This window comes from Colias philodice, chromosome 6 (assembly GCF_061535455.1).
Source record: "Colias philodice isolate Cphi_HAF_F1 chromosome 6, ilColPhil1 Martin Lab GWU primary, whole genome shotgun sequence".
Taxonomy (NCBI): domain Eukaryota; kingdom Metazoa; phylum Arthropoda; class Insecta; order Lepidoptera; family Pieridae; genus Colias; species Colias philodice.
In genome coordinates, this window is record NC_143091.1 from 9,730,964 (window position 1) to 9,743,524 (window position 12,561).

General features: G+C 32.7%; 1 protein-coding gene across 1 annotated transcript; it reads left to right on the forward strand.

Moving 5' to 3' along the window:
- Positions 1-7,490: 7,490 nt before the first annotated feature.
- On the forward strand, positions 7,491-8,585 carry LOC149487990 (NADH dehydrogenase [ubiquinone] 1 alpha subcomplex assembly factor 2). The gene is made up of 3 exons (XM_089696742.1): positions 7,491-7,694; positions 7,803-7,953; positions 8,281-8,585. The coding sequence occupies exons 1-3, from the start codon at positions 7,601-7,603 to the stop codon at positions 8,483-8,485; spliced, it is 450 nt and encodes a 149-aa protein (XP_089552868.1). The 5' UTR covers positions 7,491-7,600; the 3' UTR covers positions 8,486-8,585.
- The last annotated feature ends 3,976 nt before the right edge of the window (positions 8,586-12,561 follow it).

A 12,561-nucleotide genomic window follows, 5' to 3' on the forward strand; every position in this document is an offset into this window, starting at 1 on the left:
AATTATTTCAAAATACATTTCATAACCAACAAGTAAGAATAATTATTCATACAACAACTAATCAAAAACACTATTTACTATGGAAAAAAAACCAGGAAGGTGAAAAACATATTTATGATTTCGATGCACTCGACTTTTAGTAAAATAATAGGTAAAAATATTATTATGGTTTTGATCACAGACATATCTGTGGTTTTGATTTTAGCTACTAGTATCAGAAAGCTGCGTGTTCAATGCACGTCGGGGTCCCACAACTGTGGAGGAAGGAAGGTAGAATACCTCCATCGAATAAGTGAAGTTTCTCGACATACTCGATTTGCCGGCCGGCCTCAATGAAGATTGTCCGAAAGTTGTATATGTGCTCTGTAACGAAAAAATTTCGCTAGCGCGATTCAGAGTGAGGTGTCGTACAATATACCTAATGAAGTTTTTCATCTTTTTATTTTACTGCAAATACAAAATAAAAATTAAACAATGGTAATGTAAATTCTAAACAAACTACTACCAAAATACAATTAGAACAAAAATCATTTGACTTGTTTATTTCACCCAGAGGCCAGAGGCGGCTCGTGACAAAATTGTATAGGTGTTCACTTGAAATAAAACATCGAAAATACAATAGCGTTCGGGATGATTTATTACAAAAAAATGAGCACCACATTTTATAAATGTCTATAACACTAAAAATTACAAAGTACAGGCTATTTCAAAACGAATTCAATGACTAGGTATCAATAATTAGTAAATCACCGAATTTGCATTCGCGAGCGTAGGTATCCATAGTGTTTGTCACTGACGGTCACTGACCTCTATAACTTATAGTTATAGAGGTCAGTGGTGTTTGTTGTGTAAACATGTATGTATTTGAGTAGTTAGTAGCATATTATATTCTGAATTTCTGATCCATGCCTATTCACTCAAAACTAATAACACTAATGATTTGTAACAGTAAATTATTTCAATAGGTAGGTATTTGAACATTTCCCAACAAGACGTAAGAATAATTATTCGTAGGTATACAAGATACAATAACAAATCTAATACACTATTTATTATTTTATTATTTACTAGCGGTCCGCCCCGGCTTCGCCCGTGGTACATGTTTACGTTTTCTCTCCATAAGAAGTAATAGCTAGAGAGCTAGCGCAAAGCTACCTGTATGTATTTGACCAGACCTGGATTTTTGTGTGTTGATTCCCCTATACCTACTATACATGAGATGAGGAGTCACTAAGCCCAGAGTGGTGGACGGGGCGCGCGCTTAGGTAAGACAGGTGGAAATTTTTGGCGAACTTTGAAACCATTTGACCACGTCTGCCATTTTGATATTTGAAAATAGATTATTATTACTATCGGAAAATAACAATGGCAGACCATTATCACGCGGATAACATTCTGGCAGACACTTATGAAAGTGCTGAAAAAAATACAATTTTGAAAGTATTTGACCAGATCTGCCATTCATATATTTTATTTATTAGGGTCTTAAAAACTTATTTTCGAAACGGCAGACATTTTCATTGCGTACAGACTTCAGCAGACAACAAAACTTTACAGACTTCAGCAGTCAACAAGACTTAGCTTCTACATGGTCAGATGTATATATGTATTACGTTCCCTGACCTTACATCAATGATTTACTTTATTAATGTTTTTATGGTCATTTACATTTAATTTTGAAAACTATGGAATAAAATTTATAAATTTGATGATACAAAACTAAATATACATTTGTAAAGAATCTCAAATATAAAGTTGTGTTGCAAATAACAAATCATCATTTAAATATTTAGTTTATTTCTTTATTTAAGAAACAATTAACAATTACAAAACAACATAAAAAAACACGCATGCATTTATTGAAATGTTCATTCATCATCACTATCGTATGGCGTTGTGTGACTCGTCTTCATAATCCATTGAATCGGATTCTGTAAAAGTAAAACGTAAATTATATAATAAAAGAAATGAGTCATTATAAACTTACCTAGTAAGGCAATGCCTTTGATGTCGCACGATGCCGCCGCGCCGCCAGTGTAGGTACTTCTGCTGCTACATGAAAATATGCTAGGGTTGCAACAAATGGGAAATAAAACAATTGTAATTATTACTATTATGATGTAATCATTTATTCATATTATGTACATTCAAAACAATTGCTATTATTAAATCTGATGTAATTATTTTTTCATAAATATATAATTATTATTAATTACATAATATATTGCACTGTGAAATATTTACGTATCACTTTATTTTTGATGTTCTTAATTGTCTTTTATAAAATTTAAGTGACGCATTCGCATTGGGATCAACAATCCGATAAGAAAAGAATGGAGACAACATATACATAGCTTTGATTTCAATTCTACAGATACAAAATATACAATCTATCTAAAATGATACAACGGATGTTTCCTGCGTTTTCTCGTCAAAATACTGAAACAACGTAATTATTGTATAGTAGTTGGGCGTGAAAGTAAAAAAACAAATGAAAAGTGTTTTCCATATGATTATTTATTAAATTTACGCGATTAAGAATAATTTCAACGATACAATTTAGTAACCGAGAATTCAGAGGATTAAAGAAAATACCTGCCTGATCATTTTATCAAACTCTAAAAGAATTATGGTTATTTCGCATCACTCGGTTTATTAGTTTGGTAATAATTATTAAAGGTAGTTACAACCCTAGCCATTGAGTCGAACGGTAGGCAACACAAATCACAATATCGACTTTGTGCGGGTACATATGGTACATTTCTTCTTGCTGTGAAGCGTAATTATTATTATTAAGATTTTTTAGGCTATTTTGAATCAGCTGTTCTAATTTAATTCTAGAAATTTATTAAAACGTGATTTTTTTAAAAGTATATTATGAGTTTATAAATACCTCAACCAATAGTTATTGTGTCCTATCCTCATTTCTTTATATCTTGGTAGTTAACTAAAGTGTTAAATTTACATAACCTCAACAACAACATTTACACTGCCACTGCACTAAAACTAAACTAACTAGCTCTCTAGCTATAAGAACCATCCTCGTACTTCAAGGGATATAATAAAAAAAGAATTATCGAAATCGGTTCAGCCGTTCTCGAGTTATGCGCTTACCAACACATTTTGCGATTCATTTTTATATATAAGACTAGCGGTCCGCCCCGGCTTCGCCCGTGGTACATGTTTACGTTTTCTCTACATAAGAACCATCCTCGTACTTCAAGGAATATAATAAAAAAAGAATTATCGAAATCGGTTCAGCCGTTCTCGAGTTATGCGCTTACCAACACATTTTGCGATTCATTTATATATATATACTAGCGGTCCGCCCCGGCTTCGCCCGTGGTACATAATATTTACGTTTTCTCTACATAAAAACCATCCTCGTACTTCAAGGAATATAATAAAAAAAGAATGATCGAAATCGGTTCAGCCGTTCTCGAGTTATGCGCTTACCAACACATTTTGCGATTCATTTTTATATATAAGAAGATAAGATTATGTGAAAATAACCAGGAAGGTGAAAAACATATTTACGAAAACATAGTAACATAATATGGCTGTCGCTACAATAATTATATTTCAATTTTATCTTTTTATACCTAGTAGAACTGGCCGACGAATAAAAAAAATCGTATTAGAATAAATACAATAAATTACGGAACAAAAAAAGGATTGTAACTGAATTAGGTATGTTTGTTTCTGGGCGCACCGTTTTCGACGACGCGACGCGCGACGTAAGCGTATAGGTATAGGTACCTACTTTGCTAAAACAAACTAATAAAATTGTGTGTCTGTCTGAAAATTCGGAAAAGCATATTTTGCAAGTTTGTAATTACTTTGATAGTTTACCGATTTATAATAATTGTAATTGTAATTGTATAATATATAATTTGCAATGTGGTGAAATTTCATAAAAATCACGGGCCAATTTTTTGTTTTGAATCCCACCGAAAATATAATTGCGTTATTAGAATAATTAATTACTATACCTACCCACGATCAATTATTACAATATAGTCTCAAATGCATACTAGAGAAATATTGCAATTTGATTCAATTAAAATGCATAGCATACAAAAATAAATTCACAACACAAGAAATTCCGCGCGCAAATCATAGCGCGTGTCAATGAAATCAAGAATGTTTTATATCAAGCCGACGCGACGCGACGCGGACGACGACGCGACGCCGAACAAAAGTACCTACGACGGACGACCACGCTTCGAGTTGCCAAACAACATGAGTAATAAATTGTTTACAAAAAAAACAAGTTTTCCATTTTTCTGTATGAGTAGACAGAACTTCAAAACGCCACCTGCTACGGTTTATATTATGAACGATTGTTATAAAAATAAAAGTTATATTTGTTGGTGTAAACTATTTTATTGATCAATAATTTTGGAATTTAAAATTGTCAACATTGATTACAATAAAACGCAGTTTTATTTTATTACACTATTGTTTTTTTTATCAAAACATGTATTTGAAGTACCATATAATATTATGCTGATCCAAGCATTTTCACTCAAAACTTATATCACTAATGATTTGTAAAAGTAAATTATTTCAATATACATTTCATAACCAACATGTAAGAATAATTATTATTATTCCTACCTACAACAACAAACCTAAAACACTATTTACTATGGGAAAATAACCAGGAAGGTGAAAAACATATTATTATTTACGATTTCGACGCACTCGACTTTTAGTAAAATATAGTAGGGAAACATAATATTATGGTTTTGATTTTTGCTACTAGTATAAGAAAACTGCGTGTTCAAACTACTTGTTTGTCTGTCTGAAAATTCGGAAGTACTTTGGTAGTTTACCGATTTATAATAATATTGTATATATCGTTGTTTAAAAAATATTCAATCACAATAAAATATGATATATGTACTGATTTATCACTGGTTTCAGTGATGAACTGATGAGTCAATTATAGCCACTATACTTTCGTCATACGTGTGTATGATTGATGTGATTTGCAACGTGGTGATATTTCAGAAAAATCACGGGTCAAATTGTCCCACCGAAAATATAACTGCGCTATAAGAATAACTATACCTACGATAAATTATACATAATACAATATAGTATGATATAGTCTCAAATGCATACTAGTGAAATATTTTATTTGAATCAATAAAATAAAAAAATAAATAAAAAATAATAATAATACAAAAATAAATTCACAACACAAGAAAATCCGCGCGCAAATCATAGCGCGTGACAATGAAATCAAGAACTTTCGAGCCGACGCGGACGACGAAGGAGCCTAACAAAAGTACCTACAATCATAGGCGGCTCGTGACAAAATTGTATGGCCGTGTTCACTTGAAATAAAACAACGAAAATAGGTACCTACAATAGCGTTAGCAGTACAAAAAAAATGAGCACCACATTATAAATGTCTATTTATACACTAAAAATTATAGAGTATTTCAAAACGAATTCAATTATTATTTAGCAATAATTAGAAAATCCCCGAATTTGCATTCGTGATCGTATTCATAGTGTTTGTCTACACTAATATTATAAAGAGGAAAACTTTGTTTGTTTGTTTGATTGTAATGAATAGGCTCATAAACTACTGGACATTTTACCAATGTTTGCAAGTTTGTGATTACTTTGATAGTTTACCGATTTATAATAATTGTATACTTATATCATTGTTTAAAAATATTCAAACACAATATGATATAGGTACTGATTTATCACTGGTTTCAGTGATGAACTGATGAGTCAATGTTAGCCACAATACTAATCACTTTCGTCATACATGTGTATGAACTATGATTGATGTGATTTGCAATGTGGTGAAATTTCATAAAAATCACGGGCCAATTTTTTGTTTTGAATCCCACCGAAAATACATATATTACTAATTGCGTTATTAGAATAATTAATTACTATACCCACGATCAATTATTACAATTTACAATATAGTCTCAAATGCATACTAGAGAAACATTGCAATTTGAATCAATTAAAATGCATAGCATACAAAAATAAATTCACAACACAAGAAATTCCGCGCGCAAATCATAGCGCGTGTCAATGAAATCAAGAATGTAATTTTATATCAAGCCGACGAGCGACGACGCCGAACTAAAGTACCTACAGTACCATTTACCTTCAGTGTACAATACAGTTTACAGACCTACGACGGACGAACAATAATGAGTAATAAATAAAAAACCGGCCAAGTGCGAGTCGGGCTCGCGCACAAAGGGTTCCGTAGCAGCAAATATAATAAATTACAGTTAAATCAACCTATCTCAAAAACTATAAGAGATACTTTGATCAAACCAAAAATCGTTGAAAGAGTTAATTAGCATGCATCACCTCTATTTTTTTTAGAATTTTATACCCCGTAGTTATAAAAATAGAGGGGGGGGGACATACTTTTTACGACTTTGAGAGCTGATATCTCAAAAACCGTTCACTTTAAGAAAAATGTTTTTTAGAAAACTTTATATCATTTTAAAAGACCTTTCCATTGATACCCCACACGGGTATGTACATCGAAAAAAAAAATTTCATCCCTCAGTTACATGTATGGGGGGCCCCACCCCCAATTCTTTTTTTTACTATTTAGTGTCATATTTTTGTAGCGGTTCATACAACACATATTCCCATCAAATTTCATCACTGTAGTACTTATAGTTTCCGAGTAAATCGGCTGTGACAGACGGACAGACGGACAGACGGACAGACGGACATGACGAAACTATAAGGGTTCCGTTTTTGCCATTTTGGCTACGGAACCCTAAAAAACATAGTTTCTAAGGTCATTAGTTTTATTTTATTTTATTGTTATTTTCTTTGAACGATTGGAAATGAAATTACTCAATTTTTACACAGAACTTTGATTTATTAGAATTATGCTCATTATGCATAAGATAACGAACGCGAATGCACGACATCTAGCGCGTCAATGTCTAAACATCGCCTTTCGTTTAGACATTGACGCGCTAGATCTGTAATAAGTATATAGTCTATGCGCTAGATGTCGTGCTTTATGTCGTGTTTCGCTTGGCAAAAGTCACGCACACTACTGTAGAAGTGTCAAATTTTTCCGGTATTTTACTGTTGTTTTTCTAAGTAAATATTGTAAATTATTGATTAAAAAGGTCGAACGCGCACACATTTCATTATAGAGAAGTGATAAAATGATTAGTTTTAAAGAAATAGTGTCTGTGTTAAGTGTTTAGAGGTAATCAAAAATGTATGGAGGGACGGTCGGAACATCAACCTTAATTGTAAATTTGCTTCTAAATCTAGTAACTAAATTTATGGAGGTGTGTATTTTTTCTGGTCGAGTAGAATTCGTGTAGAAGTGTAGAAGCTACATAATGCCCAGGATACACGAAAAAAATAGCCAAGAACCATTTGTATTTTATTGACACTGGCAAAAAGTCTTCGCTCATTGTCAAAATTTGAAAAAAAAAAAAAGTTGTACTAGTTGACTTTGACATTGACGTAAAAAATTTGAATCCAAATTTCCAAAAGTGATTGGAAATTGGAATTTGTTATTTGCGTATTAAATTTATAAAATTAAAATTTTCTAAAATTACCCATTTTTCTGATGTCTGGAGGAGAATATAGATATGTTTGGCGAATTGCTTTTCGGAATTTTATCAATTCATTTAAACCGCGGCAAGTACGGGGAAATAAAATAGGTACTTATTTATTATTTACTGAAATAACTTTCGATAATAATGATTTTATTTCCAGTTGTTTATATTTATACTTTTCTATAGATTATGATATAATTTTTGTGTTTATAGGAAAAGATTACATTGGAAATGAGTACTTCGAAATACCAGCGGATCCAAGTAGGGGGAAAAGAAATCCAGCCAGATGGTATGATCCGCCGAAAGGCTTAGATTTTCAAGATCCAATACCAGCAGAATGGGAAGCATGGCTGCGAATGAGGAGGTTAGTTAAGTGTGAATCTTGGTAGAACAAACTAGATTTATTTAAATAAGGAAGATAGAGAAAGTGAGTGTATATTATACATATATTTAAGCAATTGTTGTTGATAACATTGGAGTTTCTTGGTACCAATGTGTCTGTATTCTATAATTATGATGAGTTAGTAATCCTTCTTGCCAACTACAAAATCTGTGTTTTAGGAAGTATAATAAGAACAAATAAATTTTATACAAATAAATGTGTTCATTTTCAAAACAAAACATAACAATTGAATAGGTAAAAGCATTGAAAAATTATGGTATAGAAAATAATATCATTTGTATTTTTCAGGAAAGAACCACCCACAGAAGAAGAAATAGCAAGGAATGTTGCCATAGCCCAAATGAAAAAGGTTAATGCAGCAAAAATTGAACAAAACAGACTGGCTGAGGGTGGTTCATTGCCCGCTCCTGCTGATAAAGGGCCTGAATCATATCCTAAGTACAAGGACTATCATGTTGGGGATATAATGGATGAACACAGGAATAAATACTAGGCGCTGTGATATGCTAAAAGTAGAATAATTAGCTAATAGATTATAATATTATCTAAATAAATTATTTTAGATATTAAATAAATGTACTTTGAAGTTTGAACTATAGTTGTTTTAATCCTCTGGGTATTTTTATTACATGCCTAACAACAACAACCAATTAACAAGCAAATAAAAAAAACTGCAATAATAATCAAACAAAACATGTATTTTGAAATCGGTTTCTACGCATTGTTTCACTCACATCTGAATGAATCGTAAGGTTTAGCTAATTGTAGTTAGCATACAAAAAAAAAACTAGTATCTACCGCAATAATTCCCCTCACCATACATAAAATCTCATCGTACTCGGCGATAGGTGAAAAATTGAAAATAATTTGGAAAATCCAAAAGTGCACGCCTCATAATTTTTTTTAATAAATATTTATTAATTATTATTTTTGTTTATTTAATAACAATTAAACCACATCGAATCAGACCCTGAAAAATGAAAGGGTTCTATTCCTGAGCATACTCAAGCGTAAGAGAAAAAAAAAGACTCGATTAGTAAAGTATTTCGGTCGCTATCGTGTTAACAAGAAAAAGGATCCGCACATACAGACACACGGACGTCCAAGACAGAACTTTTTTAAACTGTTTTTTAACTAGTTTAAATAACAAAAATGACATCAAAAATATCATGAACGTTAAAAATAGTGTTTTTTCTTAATATGTGTGTGTATGTATTATCTTACAAGTGCAATGTATGATACATAAAGACATTTTAAGTTTGAAAAATCAGATGTTTTGCGCGAAGTGACAGTAGTACCCACCTCAACGCTTCGCTTATGAGGCGTGCAAAAAAAAGTCAACTCCGAAACTACGTTTACGTTTAAACTTTCGCAAGTTAGGTACGACATTCCCGTAAACACAGTCCTGAAATACGGTAAAAAGCAACGCTAAAGGAAAAGGGGCTTAAAGCATAAACACAGAATACATAATAGTAGCTAATCGCTAGCATAAATTTAAAGTTACAACCACAGTAACAACTTACAACATAATAAAAAAAAATGTTGTGTGGTTCTATGAAACCACGGTAAAAGTGAAACTGTTCGAACGGTTCCGAACACTGCTTTGTATCGTGTATCGCGGCTGCCGAGTAGGTATACCTACTCGGCAGCCGACCGACACGCGACATGCGCTACACAGACCAAAAAGTTTGAGACGATGTAATAAAAGTTTCACTTTAAAAAGGTTTATTCGTAGGCCTCGGTGCGTGCGTCCGACTCACACTTAGCCGGTTTTTTAAATTATTTTTTTTACGTATACTTACAACGACTTCATTCAACATTTACGAACAATACATATTTCAATTTTGAACTACATATTCGTAAAATGACTTCAACGGAATGGACGGTTTTCGCTTGCGGCTGCGCCCGCGAAATACAATAATAATATAGGTACATACAGATTTGTTGATATGTGCACCTATTATTAGTTCAGTCTATTTATAAATATTTTGTATCACGGAGCACACACAATTTAGGTACTGTATTTATTTGACTCTTTGTTGTGCTGCCAATATTCAAACTAAGATTCAAACAATACAAACAAAAATTATTCTAAAAGAAAAAAACAGCACTTAACTCTTAAGAGTGATAAGTACTTAAGTAAATATATTATTAAGATTTAAGTAATTAAACACAAACAAATGATAAATTTTGAAGAATTAAGGTATTTAGCAACATGATGGAAATATTATGGCTTGATTATGGCCTATCTAACTGACGTAGGTATACGTATAGTAAGACAATCTGACCGTTACTTGTATGTACTCGTGTGTATACGGAATAGGTATGGCTCGTTATGTCGCCAGTAGCTGGGGTAAGACACGTCCGCTCACGCCCGGGGCTGCTGCGTGACTGCCCTCCCCACTGCCCGCGAGCCCGAGACATCCGAAGGATAATGTATACAATACTCAAACACTACATCCCTTCCTTATTATATTTTTTATTTAACATAATCATTTACAAGAAACACACAAGATAGCTAATATTATGATTACTACAATCACACTGATTTAATTAGATATTCAAAATATTATGATTACTACAATCACACTGATTTAATTAGATATTCAATTAGCGGCCTTCTCTTCACTATCGTTTTCATTTCCGTTGTCTTCATCTCTATCGTGAGCTCTCTGGACTTCCCATTCACCTTCCTTTTTTTTCAAATGTATAACATTACGCCTTAGCTGTTGGCCAGTTTCCTGTGTTGCTGCGAAAGTGAGCGATTATTATATCTGTCTGTCAATATCTTCTTTTTCTTTTTGTCCTTTCCCCAAAATTGTTGGCTAACTCCAATTTAATCTATACTTATCTATGTTAATCTATACCAGGTAATATTATAAAGCAGAAGAGTTTTTTTGTTTGTTTTGAATGCGCTAATCTCAGAAACTGCTGGTCCGATTTGAAAAATTATTTCGGTACTAGATAGCCCATTTATCGAGGAAGGCTATATATAGGCTATATACCATCACGCTAAGACCAACAGAAACGAAGCAATGCCATATAATATAGGTATTCATTTTGTAAACTTACCTACTTTTTTTGGAATTCATCTGCGACTACGGATTTAAACCTGAGATCGGTCGATCTTGGATAACTAAACGGCAACACAACCAAAGCATTCCAAATTTAAGATAAAATAATAATGGAGAGGAAACTAAATACCTATAGGCTATATGTACTCTATAAGTAAACATTTTAAATTAGTGGGAATTGGTGGTCTGAAAGTGAGGATAAAACAATCAATAGGTATCGTACGAAGCATATATTATATACTTGATATCTGTCAACTGTGGTACGAAGCCGCTGTTAATTTCTGAACAAATTTTTAAAAGTAAAAGTTAATTTATGTACCTACATTTAGGTACAACGGAAATAAGCTTTCTAGTTAACGTAACGGCACCAGTCTTGTACAGATTAAGGAAAAAATTGAAGATTTTTGCAAATTTCTCGTAGGTTTTTTAACTTTATTGGATATTGTTTAATTTGTTTAGTTATACCTTTAGTTCAATGTTAGTTTAACGTAACCAAAGTTAGAAAAAAGATTACAATGCATAAATAATGAAGTTATTTATAAATTAAAAAAACCACTTTTTTGCACCAGTGTTGGACAGTGAAAAATCTAATGATGGACACCCAGTTTTGGACAACATCCAGTTATGAACACCCATTTATGGACTGTACCTAATGTCGTTTCTCCAGTTATTTACACTTGGAGAAGACTTATAGTTATCAATAGAATCTTGAAAATGATCATTGGAATACAATAAATCGGGGATGTATTTATAAAAAATAGTACTTATTAATTATTTTGCATACTTATAATATTTAAAACAGTCTTAATTTCCATTTTCTAGGCAAAAATTGGACAAATGCATCGTTAAATACGAGTTATGTCCGTTAAGAAACACCAATATGGTTTTTTTTCTCAATAAGTCAGGGATGAAAAATATAACTAAAAAAAATACTGCCATTCCATACATTTTGGGACTTCTTCTTCTTCGTCATATCACTCTAGGGGGGTAGATGTTACCCGCTTCACGATGTTCCGCCATATCTCTCTGTTTCCTGGCATTCCGCTACACTCGTGAAGTGAATCGCCAATCTGAATCCGCCAGCAGCCTTAATCTGATCGGTCCATCGATATGGATGGACTGATGGATCGATATGGTAGCACGAGGCAAAAAGCTTTTTTTTAAACTGTTTTCAAGATGGTGTGGATGAAATTTAAGCGTGTGTGCTATATGGTGGTGGAATTTAGCAGCAGACAACGATCCAAACAGTTCATCAGAGAACTCTCTATGATAGATGCGTTACAATACCTACGCATAAGTATGCGACTATTCTACACAGTGATAGAGAATGAAGCCGAGAACGAGTCGCACAGCACATAGATAGATAGATATTATGTTGTTGGACCCATTAGTGTAATTTTAACAAAAAATATCAATGTCCATTATAGGAACCAAAGCAAATCCAGTCATGGACAATTGTTGTACAATATTGGAACCCTTTGTTTGAAATGGTCGT

Excerpts from the sequence above, each read along its gene's own strand:
- LOC149487990 (XM_089696742.1), top strand. The coding sequence starts at position 7,601 with ATGTCTGGAGGAGAATATAGATATGTTTGGCGAATTGCTTTTCGGAAT. Across the intron at positions 7,695-7,802 it reads AGTACGGGGAAATAAAATAG|GAAAAGATTACATTGGAAAT; the intron begins GTACTTATTTAT and ends TTGTGTTTATAG. Across the intron at positions 7,954-8,280 it reads GCATGGCTGCGAATGAGGAG|GAAAGAACCACCCACAGAAG; the intron begins GTTAGTTAAGTG and ends TGTATTTTTCAG.